At 29.1% G+C, this 19,203-nt stretch overlaps 1 protein-coding gene and 1 non-coding gene across 2 annotated transcripts; both read left to right on the forward strand.

The window, feature by feature from the left end:
- The first annotated feature begins 297 nt into the window (after positions 1–297).
- On the forward strand, positions 298–416 carry LOC149264984 (5S ribosomal RNA). The gene has a single exon (XR_016261293.1). It is a non-coding gene; the product is annotated as a 5S ribosomal RNA (ribosomal RNA).
- An 8,655-nt stretch (positions 417–9,071) lies between these two features.
- On the forward strand, positions 9,072–15,336 carry LOC149264985 (alpha carbonic anhydrase 7-like). Its single transcript, XM_089391085.1, has 7 exons — positions 9,072–9,143; positions 9,360–9,577; positions 11,148–11,254; positions 11,342–11,444; positions 12,024–12,197; positions 12,288–12,341; positions 15,150–15,336. The coding sequence occupies exons 1-7, from the start codon at positions 9,083–9,085 to the stop codon at positions 15,228–15,230; spliced, it is 798 nt and encodes a 265-aa protein (XP_089247211.1). The 5' UTR covers positions 9,072–9,082; the 3' UTR covers positions 15,231–15,336.
- The last annotated feature ends 3,867 nt before the right edge of the window (positions 15,337–19,203 follow it).

Below are 19,203 nucleotides of genomic sequence, written 5' to 3' on the forward strand. Positions count from 1 at the left end.
TCTATTAGGCTCCCACCCAACAATTTCCTAGGGATTCAATATTTATTCCGATTCTAATAAGTTCCTCACTATTATTTGTAACATTCATTTATATATAAGCAAATTTTATTTAGCAAAATGGTCCATTACTTTTAATAAATTTAAAAAATTAGATTCATGAAAATTAACTATGGTCAACCATGTTCCAACATCACATTGTCACAAAGTTTGTCTCAATCATGGTCAACCATATTCCAACATCGCATTGTGACAAATATTTATCTTAGGGTTTATAATATTTATCTTAGAGTATCCTTTCGGTGCGATCATACCAGCGTTAATGCACCGGATCCCATCAGAACTCCGCAGTTAAGCGCGCTTGGGCTAGAGTAGTACTGGGATGGGTGACCTCCCGGGAAGTCCTAGTGTTGCACCCTCCTTATTCCCGAGCAGTGGCGACATGATTGGCAGGAATACACGGAAACACTTACACAAGCACATATCCGTCTGACTGAAGAGCTGGATGAGGTTATTTCGGCTTTTGCCAAACACAGAACATACTCACCAAAACAGGGCTACAATAGACTTATGGAAACTTACAAGCCTCAGAACATAAACTTGACTTGGAGATTACTCTGGAAGCTTAAGGCGGCCCCCCGTACCCATCTACTGTTGTGGAAAATTCTGTTTGACAAGATCCCTACAGGGTCTAATCTGATTAAAAGGTCCTTTCATGGCCCTTTTTGGTGTTAACTGTGTCGCAATGATGAAGAGAGTACTGAACATCTCTTTCTAAATTTCCCATCCTTAAAGGAATATTGGAATTGCATCATTGCACACTATCCATTTCTAAAAGCCTGGTAAGGGCATAACATTCTGGATGCTTGGAGTACTTGGTGTCAAAACCATATTGGAAAAGCCAGAAACATGCCCCTTCTAACCTGCTGGTCATTGCTAGAAACCAGGGAAAATTTTAAGAACCCCCCTATATTTATAAATATAATAAATGGGCGAATCTCCATGGTATATAGGAAAAATGGAAGGTGATTTTATCAATAATATAATATGTATATATAATTTTTTGGCGAATCTCTCACCAGGCATGGCGAATATTTTACTCAATTATAAAATCTTGTAAGATCTTGGCGAGTCTTTCACTAAATAATAAAACTTTGTAAAGTCCTAGTGAATCTTAGCATAGGCTACATGCTGGTTTAATTCCCCCATTTAAATAGGCTACATTCCAGGTGAATACCATGGGTCAATACCATGTGCCATTTTGGTGAATACCATGGGTCAATACCATGTGCCATTTTTATTTTTATTAATTCTAATATTAGGGTTAATAATGGTTTTTTGCATGGTATTAATAACAATCTAGTCCATGGTATTTGTCCCATAGTATTTTGGCCATAGATTTCACCTAAATATAACCCATTTTTTGAGTGTTCGTAAATATAAGGTGAATTATGGAGTAAATATAAAAAAATGTTTTATTTGTTTACCATATATTTTTATTAATTTACCATACCTCTTTTACAAATATGGTATTTGACCCATAGGATTCACTTAAATAAAACCTCTTTCTTGAGCCTTCATAAATAGCACGAGGGTTATGGACTAAATATAAAAAGAGGTTTTATTTATTTAAGATACGTCTAGTTTATTTATATTTTTATTTATTTACCATACCTTTTGAGTAAGTATAAAAAGTCGTTTTATTTATTTACCATACCTCCACTTTACTTATATTTTTATTTGTTTGCACTCTTACATGTATATAAGGTGACTTACGGAATAAATATAAAAAATGTTTTATTTATTTACCATACCTCTCATTTATTTATATTTTTATTAATTTACCATACCTCTTTTATAAATATGGTATTTGGCCCATAGGATTCACTTAAATAAAACCTATTCTTGAAAATGGGCGAATGGATTCACTTAAATAAAACATATTCTTGAAAATGGGCGAATGGAAGGTTGTAAGTCCTAATTTCAAGGGCTTAATTTACCTTTTTTACCCTCTCCCTTAAAATAAGGTGGGCTATTTGAGGTGATTTGTAAAAATGTACTATGATACAAAATATTTGCCCACTAAAAATTTAAAACCCCTTAATTTCGCCAAAGGGCGAACATTCGCCCCTAAAATTATCCTTGCTAGAAACCATTCTATTTTCAACCTTAAAGCCCCACATTGGCCAACTGTACTGCTCCATACTATTGCTGATTATAATCTTCTTCCCGAGGAGGACACCAATACCCCTCCCCGCACCATCATTCCTGAAACCATAGACAAATCAAAACCGTGGGCATATTTTGATGGATCCGCACAGGAGGCAGGATGTGGTGGAGGAGCCATTCTTTACCTAAAGGATTCTCATTGTTTTAAGATCCAAATTAATCTAGGCAGGGGAACTAATAATTATGTTGAACTCAGTACTGCTAAACATCTCATCCACTTTGCTTTGGAACAGCACTGCAGTCATTTACAGTTGTTTGGTGACTCCAAAATCGTTTGTAATTGGCTTAATAATGCATCCCATTGTAATGCATTTTCTTTGAGGCATATACTAGGAGAAGCTCAAAGATTGATATCCTCATTTGACTCCTTTGTCTGTCACTACATTTACAGGGAACAAAACACGAGGGCAGATCACCTTTCAAAAGAGGCAGCGCATAGACATGGCAATGACTGGTTGATTTAGGAGGATCCTTCCATCAATACTATCACAGACCTTTTGTGGAACTTGGTCAAAATGGGCTATAAGCCCTATTACTTTCTGCTCATATTGTATAAAATATGGTTCTTGTATCTACTTTAGTGGTTCATATATATGACTTTGAACATACAGTTTTGGTTTTTGGTATATAGTTTTCTCTCTCTGCGTAGAGACATTACAATCATGGACGGTTTCTCTCTATATGTTAAAGAGAAGGCATAGACACAATATAGCTGATAACAGACTCCCTGCGTGGAGATACAGTTATTATCCTTTTTATATCTTTTTTGGACAGTCTTATGTATCTTGATAGGCAATCTTGCCTCCACATGCATATGCCTTGGCATCTACAAAATGTAATTTCTTATATATCAATAGAAATTATGACTTTTTTCCATGGGAGAAAAAAAATAAATAAATAAATAAATAAAATAAAATAAAATAAAATTTAAAATTATCTTAGAGTTTATATTCCTTGGGTTTATAATATTTATCCCTTGGGTTTATAATATTTTTATAATATTTATCTTATGGTTTATATTCCTTGGGTTAATAATATTAATCTCTTGGGTTTATATTATCAATCTATTGGGTTTTTAATCCCTTGCGATTTTAGTATTAATCCCTTGGGCTTATTATTCCCTTGGGTTTATAATATCAATCCCTTTAGGGTTTATATACCTTTCAATTATAATATTAATCCCTTGGATTTAATATTATTCTCTTAGGTTTATAATACCTTTGGGTCCATTCATGGTCAACTATGGTCAATAATCATGGTCAAACATGGTCACATTATGACAAAGACTATCTCTTGGTCCAACGTCACATTATCACAAACATGGTCATTGATCGTCAACCATGGTCCATTGTCGCATTATGACAAAGATTGTCTCAACATGGAGATCAACCATGGCCAATGATGGTCAACCATTGGCCAACATCGCATTGTGACAAACATTGTCTCAATATGGAAAGGAATCACGGTCAACCATATTCCAATGTCGCAATGTGACAAATATTTATCTCAGGGTTTATAATATTTATATTAGGGTTTATATTCCTTGGGTTTATAATATTTACCCATTGGGTTTAATATTATTCCCTTGGGTTTATAATATTTATCTTAGGGTTTATATACCTTGGGTTTATAATATTAATCCCTTGGGTTTAATATTATTCTGTTGTGTTTATATTATCAATCCATTGGGTTTTTAATTCCTTAGGTTTTTAGTATTAATCCCTTGGGTTTATTATTCCCTTGGGTTTATAATTTCAATCCCTTTATGGTTTATATACCTTGCATTTATAATATTAATTCCTTGGGTTTAATATTATTCCATTGGGTTTATGATATCTTTGGGTTTTAGAATTAATCCCTTTGGCTTATTATTCCCTTCAGTTTATAATATCAATCCCTTAGATTTACTTGGTTCATATTCCTAGGGTATAATATTATTTATAGGGTTTATAATATTAATCCTAGGTTTTAATATAAATTCCTTGGGTTTACAACCATGGCCTTCCATGGTCAACGATTGTCCAATGTCACAATGTGCCAAAGATTGTCTCAATATGAAAATAAACCATGATTGACCATAGTCAACCACGGTCCAACATTATATTGTGATAAACATCGTCTCAACATGAAAATAAATGATGGTAAACCATGGTCAAGCATGTTTATTTTAGGTTTTATTTGTCTCAATATCAAAATCAATCATGGTCAATCATATTCCAACTTTGCATTGTGACAAATATTTATGTGAGGGTTTATAATATTTTTCCTAGGGTTTATAATCCTTTGCTTTATGATTTTTATCCCTTGGGTTTAATATTACTCCCTTGGGTTTATAATCCATTGGGTTTATTATTCCCTTGTGTTTATAATATTTATCTTAGATTTTATATACCTTGTGTTTATAATATTAATCCTTTGGGTTTATAATATTTATCTTAGGGTTTAGATACCTTAGGTTTATAGTAATCCTTTTAGGGTTTATATACCTTGGGTTTATAGTAATCCTTTTAGGGTTTATATACCTTGCATTTATAATATTTATCCCTTGAGTTTAATAGTATTCCCTTGGGTTTATAATACATTTTGGTTTTAGAATTAATTCCTTAGCTTTATTTTTTTCTTTAGTTTATAATATCAATCTTGTGGGTTTGTCCTGTTCATATTCGTAGGGTTTAATATAAATCACTTGGGTTTACAATCACGGTCATCCATTGTCAACGATGGTCCAATGTCACAATGTGCCAAAAATTATCTCAATATGAAAATAAACCATGGTCAACCATGGTCCAATGTCACATTGTGACAAACATCGTCTCACTATGAAAATCACTGATGGTAAATCATAATCAAGTGTGTTTATTTTAGGGTTTATAATATTTATCTTAGGGTGTTTATACCTTATTTTTATAATGTTTATCCCTTGAGTTTAATATTATTCCCTTGCAATGACCCAATGTAGATATTAGAGACAAAGAGAGACAGGGTATGACATTTACAACTATATCAAGAGTGAAATCAATAGATGGTTTGCATATTTCGCCACCTTTTTCTTTTCAATGTTATAAAAAAATGCAAGACAATGCGAGAAGGGATTGGTTGGGAAGCGTGAATGGTCATGATCATTACCTTGTTGATTTGAATTAGTGCAGTTTTTGTTCTTTGTCTCGGTGTGGTTTGGAAGAGGCTAGCGTTTGATAATTGTATTCTGGTGGAGTGTTTAAAGTTGAATTTCGTATCAACCACATTTAAATTGTTGTTTTATTTTTATTAAATGTTTTTTCCATAATTACTTCATTATTATGTATTAAATGATTACTAATATAATTTATGAAACAATTATTATTATTATTATTATGGTTCTTATAAAATTCCATTACAAAAAATCACAAAAAAGTAATATGGAAATACAATTGAAATCAACGCACAAGTCAAATTGTATGAGACGCACTATAAATTTAATGCTAACCCGAAACAAAATATTCTCTTCATACCTATAAGTGTGGCAAAGGTGGCAACTTAAAGTTTGATAACATGGCTTAGTCTAGTAGAGGTGGGATATCTTATTTGGTTTTCCAAGCTTTTGGTGGAGTTACTCCATTAGTATAGTTACCATTGTGCTCATTATGCCTTCCAAACTTCGAATTCTTTAGCATTTCTAATGGGTGGTCTTTGAGTAGTTTTGGATCTAGCTATAATAGTTTTAATTTTTCTAGTATGGATGGCCACAAGCACACTAGTCGTTACACACCATGTGATATCTCAAACCTTTATTGGATTATGCATAGGAAAGCACATGAAAATGAGGACCTCCAACTAGCAATTTCTCATCCCAATCAAAGAATTTCTTCCTAAATCAAACACATCTAATTATGAAAGAATAATTGGATACCAAGGTGGCCATGCAAAGAAAACAACTATAGAAACTCATTGTTTAGATCAAATTGAAATACCAACTAATCCTAAGTTTTACTTAATAAAAAAACTTATTCATTAGCATCTTATTTTGAAATCTTTATTGGTTTTATGAAGCCAAGGGGCCAAGGAGCAAACAACCACCCAACAACCTTAAGGGGAAATGAAAATTGAAAAAACAACTCCAAACTCTAATGTAAATGTCATGTATGTAGTTCCTTTATTCACACAATTTCCATTAAAAAAAATATTATGTTTTGGATAATAATTGACCAATCATTTTTCTAAACTTTATAATCAAAACACAATTGTTTTTCATAAAGTTTTTAAAATTATATATATATATATATATATATATATATATATATATATATATACATACATACATACATATACATACATACATTCTGAACTATTAAAACCTTTCTCTTAAATTTAAGAAAATAATATAAAAGTGTATAATATATATATTAAATTTATAATAAAGAGAAAGATGTGTGATATATCTTACTTACATATATATAATTTATAATAAAAAAAAAGATGTGTGATATATTGAGAAAATATTGGATTAAGATTTAAAAGTCTTTTTGTTTTGTTACAAGATAGTTTTCTTGACTATAAAGATATAGTTAACTGCTCAAAGCTTCAAAGTATCTAATAAAAATGAAAAAATATCCCTTTATAAACTATGATATATTATTTAAACTAAATAACATAACTTATTAATATATTATTCCAAATAATATAACTTTTCTTTAAAAAAATAATAAATCAACCTACATTCTTAAATAAGTAATAGAAAATATGACTATATCCCATATTTAATTAATGTAGGATAAATTTCCAATATTTGAAACCCATTATAAAAACGAAACCCATTATAAAAATGAAAAGGAAAAGATAAAACTGTTGTTGAGAATAAAGAAAAGATGATGAGTAGTACGGTTAACGAACACAAGAAATAAAATAAAATAAAGATGAATAAAGCAATACAACAACCATGTGATGAAGGTGACAGCATACCGAGAGATTACAGGTGTCATTCCAACTTTATTGAATTCATTGTATCCGGCACTGGTGTAACAATGTCACATCCACAACATAGGAGGGAGGACTAAAAACGCAGTAGTTTAATGTTCACGTTCATTTTTTCTCTTTTCATTTTTGTTTAAGATTTTATAGGAATTTATTAAATTTATTAAAAAAGAAATGGGATGCGCTCATTTGAATGGTGTAATTTGTAAAAATACAATACTAAAAAATATATATTATTTTAATTTAAAAATAAAAATAAATATTATTACAAATGGTTCTAATTTTTTAAAAATGGTGGAAATTTGTAGACTTAGGACTGTTTGAATCGTATTTTATAGCTTAAATAGATTTAACACCATAAAAAAATATGTGGGGCACACAAAATTTTGAAGCTTATTGTTGTAGTCTAGATTTCCAAAAATTTCTACCATATTTTTTTTAGAAATAAGGATTAGATTAAAGTAAAAAATTTGGCAAAAAAAAAAAGTAATTGCTTTTAAAGACACTCTCTAGCCCAATATGGTAGAGATGTGATGTTTTGCAAATATTGACTCTGTAATTTTTTTTTTTTCTAAGTAAGAGTAATCTATTAAAAGAAAATAAAAGGTATTTACAAAGGTGTTATGGCCCTAAAGGAATACAGCCTAACTCAGCTTGCCGCCATTTAACTAAATCTGAGACTGCCCCAACAGAGGGGAAACCAGTCAGAAAGAGAGAGATACAATAAAGGAGACAGCACTAAAATTTATCCACAGTTTTCTGAAGAGAACCAATAAACTAGCATTGTAAACCCCGCTACTCCACCCAAGAACAGCAGACCAACATCCGTTCGCCAACATGGACAAAAAGAGGAAAAAGACGGAGAGCTAAGTAAAGTGCCACCTGGCATTCGTGATGCGAGCAATGAAATCCTCCGTGGCAGGTTCCTCCACTATCGGCAAGCCCAGTCATCTGGGTTGTACTCAGTTTGGCCCACTGCCTGGTGCTCACCTTCTCTGCTACCTGCATCCAGCTGCGGGTCCATCATGCCACTTTCTACTACTGCCTGTCATTTTGTGGTTCCAATTCTTCATCCCGTCTTCTCATCACAAGCGAATTAATGGTCACCTGCATCCGGGAATTGACTCTGTAAAATTACATAAACATAAAAATACAAAATACAAATAAAATAAAATAAAAAACATAAATTAATAATTATAATTGTATTTAATTATGATTAATTATTAAATTAATCTAAATCTATTTTAACTTTGTATCAGGAATCAATATCAAATCTATAGGGGATTTTTTTTAATTCATCTTGACCATATACCTACCCATTACAAAGAGTGGTGAAATGTATAAAAATACAAAAAAATTTAGAGTGGAAAAAATTGATACCTGACGCTTAATAACTCCAAAATTAACATAAATCTAAAGTAATAATTAAAATACTCACGTTAAAATACACTGAAATACCGGTTGTTCAGATGGTACTGTTGTCGCTTTTTTTTTTAACCACATGGGGAATCGGTAACTGCTAGGCCTAATCAATGGGAGACCAAGGATCAAACCTCATAGCTGCCACTATAACACCAAAACCTCATAGCTGCCACTATAACACCAAGAGCATAACCAACCACCTACAAATCGGATACTGTTGTCGCCTTTTAGAAAGCACAACAAAAAACTTTTGAAGACGCTCCTGGTGGTTTCATATTAAAAAGAACGACATAACGAGACTCCCATACCCAAAGAATAACGCCGACAGACAGCATTAAATGTTTGGAATAACCGTTTCACATTCCGACAGAAGCAAAGAATCAAGCCAACCAGTACTTTAATCGTCCTTACCGAATCACCGTCCATCAATAATATATATATCGGATCTTCTCTGTTCATTGAAGGACACAGCCTGCACACGAAGATGATGCAGAGCGCAGCAATCTTTGTTATCGTCGTCGGTCTCATAGCCCAAGTCGCTTCTGGTAATGTACTCCTCTATTAGAAATCTTCCGTAGTTTTTTTTTTTTTTTTGTTTAATTCAAAATTTTGGCTTTTAAATTCTAGTTGTATAATGTGCAGAAATCAAACGTCTCATGGCTTTTTTCAGGTGTATAATTCATTTATATAGTTAAAGAACATTTTAAATTTCTGTGTGTTTCTGTACATAAATCTAGTTTGATGCATGGTTTGTTTTACAGGGTCTGAGGCCGAGTCGTTTGACTACAAAAATGATCGAAGAGGGCCTAAACACTGGGGAGATCTCCAGAAAGACTGGAAAGCCTGCGCTGATGGTAAACACCAATCTCCCATTGATTTGGCGAGCCAGCATGTTAAGATATTTTCTCGTCTTGGCAGATTACAACGCAACTATCACGCTGCCAATGCAACCCTGATCAATCCAGGCCCCTATCTCATGGTAATTGTAAATAAATAAATTTTCGTCTGGGCCATGGGCCTGGCCATAGTATGTAGGAAGTTGTTTTTTCAACTAAAAAAACTTATTGATGTAATAGATGTAAATTTATAAATTCTATATTGAAAACTTGTTTATCTATAATTTATTCATAAATAAAAACCAATTATAAAATTAAGCCACTTCATCCTTTTCTTTAGGTTTCTAGAATTAAAAAAAAAACAAAATTTTTCTAATATCACTTTTACTTTTTATTTTATTTGTTTTTTTTACTTTTGATTTTCTTTCTTTGTATATGTCATCCAATCATTATTTATTTCTATTCAAAACATCTTATGATAACTAATGAATAAACCATTTTCACACATTTTCTTTCTTGTCCTCTTTCCCAAATTTTGAAAAAACCATATTTTTCTAATTTCATTTATATCTTATTTTTTTTCATTATTATATATAATTTTCTTTCTTTCTTTCTTTATATATACTATCCGGCTTCTATCCATTTCTGTTCAAAGCATCTTATAGTAGCTAGTGAATAATCTTTTTAGATATATAAGCTAATAAATTAACCCCGTATATATGTTCAGAAGCATCCTGTCCCAGAAACTTAACCAACTACATTAACCCCACGATCAGATTGAATTTTGGTAAATTGTTAAACAATCTAACCAAATTAACTTACTGTTTGCTCCAATTCGAGTGAATTGGTAATTATAGACTAAAATATAGAAATTTAATACATATTTCAAAATTAGACCACCAGACCTAGTAACGAAATCATGTCTCTGGAAAGGTGTCTATTATTAGTTGTTTTTTCAGGATGGATGAAGAGAGTTGAGACCTTCTGGGAGTTTCTCTATACAGCATATAGACAGGTCCCAAAATAGGCCAGCAATCAAAAAAGGACTTACTTCTAGTTCCTGGCAAATGGCATATGAACATCTATTGTGGGAACTGTATTTACAGTTGTGGGGACTTCATTCCTCCTGATACTTAGTGTTCATATCTGTTTTACTGTGCACTTGTTTTTTTCTGTTGATGCTTTGTTTTGGCCTGGCAACTGGGCAAATACAGTGTCCTCTGCGAGGTGGGTCTCCCACTTTAACAGATGATGTCTTTTTCTTAACAGGTTTTTTCTCCAGCATATCACAGGGGCAATCTGTTTATATATGTTTTCTTCTCACTAGATGATGGACCCCATTTATGCTCTGTTTTTTTAAAGGATTTGTGAATATAACCCCTCTAGTCCAGCATATATATCTGATATATATATAGATATATATATAGATATATATATAGATATAGATATATATATATATTTATGTATGACACTGGTTTAAAATGAAAAATATATATATATATATATATATATATTTATATATATATTTATATTTATGTTTATGTATGACACTTGTTTAAAATGAAACAAACCAGATATATATTACCATATATTTATAATATATTTTATGCTTTTTCCGTAATGAAAAACGAAACCCAAATTAGATCACATCCAGGAACTAAAATATATACTTTAGAAAGCCTACATAAATCTAAACTTCCATTATTTTTGCAGGTGAGTTGGCCAAGCGGTGCGGGGACTATACGCGTGAATGGGAAAAGCTTTACTCTCTTTCAATGTCACTGGCATTCTCCGTCTGAGCACGCTATTAATGGCAGACGGTAACACTGCCTTCATATATTTCTTTTCGTGTAATCCTATGTGATGATATTTTCAATGCTCTGAAGTGGGTTTCAGTTGCAATGCAGATACCCATTAGAGATACATATGGTGCATAAGTCCAGTAACAACAAAACAGCGGTTATTGGAATTTTATACGAGTATGGAAGACATGATACGTTTCTTGGAGAGGTATGGCGGAGGTTACACACAAATTTTAGTTTTTTTTGGGTTATATATATATATATAAGTCTTATAATTAGCTGATTATTGGTTTCATTTTTTAGAATATTATTAAAAGTGTTGTTTCATGGTATTTTTATAATTATTTTAAATGTGAAAAAATAATTTAATAATTTATATTGAGATAAATTTATTATTAAATAATTATTTAGTAATTTTATAATTTTTTTTCCAAAAAAACATTATTTTTTTTATAGGGAAAAAAATAGTATGTGTGTGACATAAGATCAATCTATTCTAATATACCATCTATGAACTTAAAGTGTGAGAGCTTAAACATATTAACCAATCAAAATTACATCTATGTCCTGCAAATATTTAAAATTTATTATTTAAATATATGACAAAAATAACATTTTTCATTTATGAACCCAAAGTAAAGATTAAGATTAAAAAAAATTATAATAAAAATTTAAATTTTAAAAAAAATCTGTTTATGTTTAATAGATTTTACCCATCACATGATTAATAAGTTAAAGTATGATTCAGCTTTGACATTCTGTTTGTGGACGTGGTATTCATGTGCAGTTAACAGACGAAATAGTTGCCATTTCTGGCATGAAACCGGCAGAAGAAAAAGAAGCTTTGGGCATTGTAGATCCGATGCACATAAAATTTGGTAGCAGGAAATATTATAGATATATAGGTTCTCTCACCACTCCTCCCTGCACAGAAGGAGTCATCTGGACGATTGTCAAGAAGGTATGTTCTCAGCCAGAAACACATGGGATCCTAAGTGTAAGTTTGGAGGCGAAGAGATAGTGAAATGAGATAAATTGGTGGTTGTTGCAGGTGAGAACTGTTTCAAGGGAGCAAGTCAGTGCCCTCATAAAGGCTGCCAATGATGTGAGTACTGTTATTCTTTAGTCAGTCGTTATAACACTAAATTGACACAACATTTAATGCTAAAAAATTATGAGAAGCTGTGAAGCATATCAAAATTCAGTGAGATTATAATTTAATTATTAATATTATTAAGGTTAGATTTTTTATAATATTTAAGGATGTGGTTTAATTTATAGATGAAATAAGTTTTTCCATTAAAATTAAGTGAAACAATTTTAAGAAAGAATTTGATTTTTTGTTATTTAAAATGTATTTTTCAATATATAAATAGATTCGGCAGCTTAAAAAATCAGGAGACATTCAAAATCTATCAATTAAACAACTTAAATTCAAGTTTTTAAAAATCTGTGCCCGATTTAACCATATTTTTAAATTATTTTTAATTGAAATTTCATACATAAAACAAATTCAATACTATTTTTAATAACTCACTTTAATATAAAATAAAATCAAATATATTTTAAAAAATTATAAAATAAAACATAAATTATTATAAATTATAAAATATTTTATTTTAACTATTTCATAAATGTGTTTTTAATAAGATTTTTAAAATTTAAATTTAATTATTAATAATTATTATTAAGTAGATAATAGAGAATTAATATTTTTACTAATATTTTTTTAATAGTTACAAATTAAAGTTGACATTTATCTCATAAGGAATAATGTATTTTCTATTCTTCATAATAATAATAATTTAAAATAAAATTATAATTTATTTAATTTTTAAATAAAGTTATAATTTAGTTTATTTTTATGCATTAAATTTGAAATTTCGCTCATTTTGCCAAAATACAAATTTTAAGAAATTAAAAAAAAATAAAAAATAACTATACAAATTTAATAATGTCCACTCATAAAAAAATTGCATGTGAAGAAATTGGATCACTCTCGGCTCATGTTAGATCCATATTTAATATGGATCTATGCTAGTTCTTCAACCGGTATGATGTGTAATGTTTTCCATCGGTCAAAGTTGAAATTTTGCTCATATTTGCCAAAATAAAAATTTAAAAATAAAACTATACAAAACATTTAAATAATGGTAACTCATAAAAAAAAAAAAAAAAAATACACTTGAAGAAAATGGATCCGTGTCACTCATGTTAGATCCTTATTTAAAATGGATCTACGCTGGTGATAATGTGAAATGTATTATTGGAGGCATTCTGAAGCCTCTGTTGTAATGCTCTATCTTGTTTTGTCTTGCAATATAAACATTTTGACTTGGTCAAATTACATATCAAAACATAAAAATAAAAATAAAAATAAAACAAAATGGTTAAAAGGAATAAAAATAAAATAAATTTAATAATTAAAATAAATAGAGGTAAAATAGTACATTTATCATTGTGATTTCTTGGTTCTAGCTTTTGACAACCCATGGTTTTCGTATATAAGAATATATATAAAAAAAAAAAACAGAATTAATAATTAAAATAAAATAGAGGTAAATGTTGAAAAGAATACAACAAGAAATTACACTCATTTAACTTAGTTAATTCTAGTTAAGGGCATGAAGTTCACTTGTGTGCAGTGATTCCTAAATTTTAATAGCCTACGTTGAGTTAATTTGACTTAATTTCAATTGTAGCAATCTAATTCATTTAAATTGAGTTATGGTCAATTAAACTAGTTCTAATTGTTAATAGAATTAGTGGGTGGTCAGTTAAGTAGTGGGACATGAGCCTAACTCATCTAGTTAACAGATCAAATAATTAGCTCATGCATGCAAAGAATAGGAGTTGCTCAGTTTTAGTGGAGTTTCCAAGGGAGTTAACAAGTAGTGGTAAACTAGTTGAGTGTATAGGTGTTCCATGAGGTGAGGTGGACCATCCTTGGGACTTGTGCATTGGTTAAGTACTAGCCAGATTAGTCAGAATACAATTTCTTTTGTAGGTTGAGTTGAGCTGACAATTGTAATAGCTTCTCTTACTTAGTTGATTAATCAACACAAGGCTCAAGGTTTTGAGTTGTTGCTTTCCCCTAAGTAAATCTTTGTGCATGTGTATTGGTTTCTTCTGCATGTTTATGATTTGTGTTCTATATTGTAAACAATACAATAGATTTGTGTCTTGCAAATCTACATCATAATTTATACACTAAAATAGTCAATTTACCATTTGTGGTTTGTCTTGTGATTAGAGAAAAATTCATAAGCGGTTGAAAATCTACATCATAATTTCTACACTAAAATAGTCAATTTTCCATTTGTGGTTTTTTGGCTATATGTTTTGACAACCCATGGTTTTTCCAATGGTATTAAGGGTAGATCCATCTTTAACTTCAGATCTTCCAAGGGCTGAGAGCCATAAATGTGCAAACTTCTTTTAGAGGGATCAAATATCTTTGCACATTGATCCCTCTCTAGGCTTGGTAGATCCAAAGTTAGATGGATCTAGGCTAGTGAAATAAGTGTTTTAATGTTTTTAAACACTTAGTGACCATTTAATTTATATGATTGTGCCAACATCATTTTTATTAAAGAAAAAAAATCATATAATTTTTTTTTTAACTTAATTACATTTTTTAAAATCTCTATCTTAATCACATTATTTTAAAATTTATAATATCGGAATAGTAATATAGATATGAAATTTTCTATCTAATATAAAAACATTTTTACTAGTAATTTTTTTTTTTTCTTCATCTTTTCTTATCCATATTTAATATATTATTTAAAATACTTAATTTTTCATTTTTTTTAATATTATAATATTATAAATCAAATTTTGAAATATCAATGTGCTATCAAATTACTTTTATTAATCACATTATTAATCACATTATGTTTGATTGTGACAGGGATTTGAAAAAAATGCAAGACCATTACAAAAGGAAAATGGGCGAGTTATTGGATTGTACAACCCTCGGCATACACCATAATATCCTGTGCTATCTTCATACGCAACTTGATTAACCTTTAGTAAAATCAATGAAGCTGGATAAATTGATTAACCTTTAATAAATAAAGTCCACGGGGCTTTGCTTTCGGATCCTGAGTTGTATCTTATTTATTATGTTTTTTAGTTTGGTCTGTATATAATATACTAAGAAATTAGTGTAAAGAGAGTTGGATAAGATTATTAAATTGAAAGAGTTGTATTTTAATTATAATTATTGACTAAACAAGTTTGGTCACATGATTTAAATTTAGTTTATTTATAAGTTTGTTTTTTCAACTTATTTTTGTAAAGATTGTCAAATTGAAAAAGTTGTAATTTGGGTTCCACAATTATATTCTTGAAACATCAATTATAATATCAAATATTGTAATTTACAAAAATTGGAAAAATAATTTTATGTGATTGTGAACAAACATTTAATGAGTAGAAATATAAAAAAGATTTATGAATAATTAATTTAATGAAATATCAAACTTGTCTTCGTGATTATCTTACTTAGAACAAACACAGATAAATTTGATACAAATTTAATACAAATTGTTCCTTTTTAAATAAATCCAAAACATATTAAAAATAAATATTTATATATAAATAAAAATTCTTGACCTTCTTTTACAAAATGTTCATTATTATTTATAAATTATTCCTTATAAAATAAAATAAAGTATTCCTTAAAAAATCAAATTTTTTTTTTTTCTCTTTAATCTCAATCTAGCTTACAAAATTATTCTTTATTACAATATGAAATCATATTTTCAAATACTCCAACAATTGTATCTTTTTAAAATTTCTATTTTTAAATTAATTCTATTAAAAAGTCTTTTATATATAATTATATAAACTTTACTTAAATTTCGATTTTATAAAATAAATTAAAATATTATTTGATTATAAAAATCGCATTGTGAACCAAACATTTAGCTATACAAATCACATTGGAATGAAATTATTTAAAAGAATTACCTTAAAATAAACATATTTCTCCGAGGTTGTCTTATTATTTCTCCCAGACCCACCGTGTAAACTACAAAATGGGGATGGAATGGTTAAAAAATATGCTCTATGAATTTATAGAACATGGAGATATATATTCGCACATTTAACCAGATTACCACCGCGACATTGGTTTTGCTTTGGCTCCCTTGTCAAAGCTCTGCTTCATTTTCTTGTCAAAGCTCTGCTTCATTTTCTTGATCGAAATGGAAGAAATTATTCAATTTCTTGTTTTTAATTTCATTAATATTGTGTAGATTGCAAATGTTTTTTTGAAGTTAAACAATTTGGTTGCAACAAATACCAGTAGAAAGTGTAGGAGATGTTATAATGTTTTTTATAATTTAACCAATTTGATTGCCACAAATACCAGTAGAAGGTAGAAGGTGTAGGAGATGTTATAATGTAAATTGATGTTTAATGTTATTTTAATAGGTTTAATATTTATAATTTTTATTGTATTTTTGTATTGATAAAATTGAGTTTGAAAAAGAGTGGTTTTCGAAAAAATATTAGAAAAATAGTTTTATCAAAACTAACTACAAAATGAAATATTTTAGTATGCAAAAATTGGAAAAATGATTTTATATAATGATTTGAAAAGAGACCCTTGTAGTAATATGCTATTTATGCCATTGCGAACCGAACATTTATGAGTAGAAATTCTAAATGATTTTATTAAATGAAATGTTGAAATTGTCTTACTTGATGTAAAGATCGATATATTTGGTATAAATTTAATTTTATATTAAAATATAAACCATAAAATAAGTAAAATAAGGATTTCTGGCATGATTTCTTTGCAAATCCCTATACATTTATGATTATTTATAATTATATTTTGTGGTCCCAAGAAAATGGATTTATTAATGAAACTAAAATAAACTATTATTTTTTTTCCTGGATATTCATCTCCTAGGAAAAAAATATCCCTAATGAGGAAACAAAATCTAATCTTGCAAATCATTAAATATTAAATAAAACGATTAATAAAATATACAACATCACTTTCAATTGTGCAAATAACTTTGAACATATCTTAGAGCAATGAATCTCCCTACACACCAACCATTGAAAATTATTACAAGAATTTAAATTATTGCACATCAAAATTACTGATTTTATAATTTTTCTGTCACTTTTGACTTTTGGGAATTTCTTTTATTTACTGTCAAATACGTTTGAAAAACAAACAGCTTTTTGTGAAAGTTAGAGAAAGTAATCCAATTGCAAGTTCTGATCAATATTACTGGAAAAAAGAAAAGAAACTATGCCAAGTGATCCATAAAGATTTTACAACATAAAAGATATCTGAAATTATTTGTTGAATTGTCTTTCTTAAAATCCTGGTTAATTCAAAGTCTTGCAATCTTCTTGCTAGATATTCTTATTCCAATTTCAAAATACCACAATGGTTAATCCCCACAATCTGACCAAACATTAACCCAACAAATGTTCAGTTCTCCACCAAAAATAATTTTGTCTGCCCAACCATTAAATGCATACTATATATAAATATTCAAATATTCAATCTATGATAAAACACATCTTCAGTAGGACAATGATTTCAAATAATTCCAGTGACAAATAACATAAGTGAAGACAGCATCAATGAAGCAAATGTAATTCCAGTAGCTGTTTCTGGCCTTGAGTGGCTTTGAGCAGGCCCAACTGTAGCTTTGCTGCAACACTGGGGCTGCACGTATAGTATCTTGTAGCCTTACTGCAATATTGGGGTTGCTCGCATTGAAAACACCAAAGCAACAAATTTTCCGATCGTCATGTTCGTGGGCCACCATTCTGTTCATGAGTGAAATGCCCTCTACTGTAACTGAAGAGACATATGTCAATCTATGAGGAAAAGGGAGACCACCCATGTCGCTCTAATTCACTCAAAAGAATGTCAGCAGCCTAAGAAAAGTGCAGACGAAATTGCATGGTGAACTGATTCAAAAGATATGCTTATGGGCATAAATATTATGTTATGTTATATTATAGATCAAGAAAGCAAATGAGGCTTTGCTCTAGGAACGTGAGTTGTATAATATTCACTATATCTTTGGTTTGATAAATATAGTTTGACATACCAATATAATATATGGATCAAAAGAGTTTGGCTTAATTTTAAAAATTGTTTAAATGTTTTACATTTGGATTTTTTTTCCTAATTAATATTATGAGTTTTAGATCTATTAGGTATAGCGTAATTGGTGTTGTTTTATGATGAGTAATATATAAAATATGACATTTAAAGTTAAAATTTTTGAGTTAAGAAAAAAAAAAAAAACATATATATTATGATTTTTAGTTTTTAACAAAAGATAGATGTAAATTATATAATTTAAATTCATAATTTTAACACATTTATACCTAATTAAAAATAAAATTAAACTAGAAATTTAAAAATAAAATTAAACTAGAAATTTAAAAAAAATTAAACTAGAAATATAACAAAAGAGAAAACCTGAAATTAAGAAAATTAAACTACAACTAAACTTATTTTTAAAATATTTATAATTTTATGTATTTTTAAATAATTGTTTTGTAAAAAAAAAAAGTTATATATATATATATATAAAGAGTAAGTTTTCTCTTAATTATTGAAATTGATTTTTTTTTTTTTTTTTTTTAAATCAAAGTTAATTACTTCAAGATGCATTTTAAGGGTGGATGTGTAGGGATAAATGTTTAATATTTAATATATATATGTCAGCTCAATTAAAAAAATAATAAAAAGTTAAAAGTAATATAATGTTGAGTATGGTGGAGATGTTTTAGTGTAAACATCTAAATCTTGACTCAATTAATAATAAAAAGTTAAAAGTAATAAAATAAAATAAAAATCAATTTGTCATATAAGAGCTTAGCCCCTCCAATTCAAGTTAGAAATTATGCTCTAGGAAAAATTGCATAAATAGTATCAATTATATTGATCAATGCTAAATTAATAATGGTTGATC

The sequence above is a fragment of the Pinus tabuliformis genome, chromosome 6 (assembly GCF_031772625.1).
Source record: "Pinus tabuliformis cultivar Carrire ecotype Pingquan chromosome 6, CPIR1, whole genome shotgun sequence".
NCBI classification, from domain to species: domain Eukaryota; kingdom Viridiplantae; phylum Streptophyta; class Pinopsida; order Pinales; family Pinaceae; genus Pinus; species Pinus tabuliformis.

What these genes read in the sequence shown, in the direction of transcription:
- LOC149264985 (XM_089391085.1), top strand. Translation starts at nt 9,083, where the DNA reads ATGATGCAGAGCGCAGCAATCTTTGTTATCGTCGTCGGTCTCATAGCC. An exon ending in ATCCAGGCCCCTATCTCATG is followed by an intron (nt 9,578 to 11,147) that starts GTAATTGTAAAT and finishes TTATTTTTGCAG; the next exon opens with GTGAGTTGGCCAAGCGGTGC. An exon ending in ATGATACGTTTCTTGGAGAG is followed by an intron (nt 11,445 to 12,023) that starts GTATGGCGGAGG and finishes ATTCATGTGCAG; the next exon opens with TTAACAGACGAAATAGTTGC.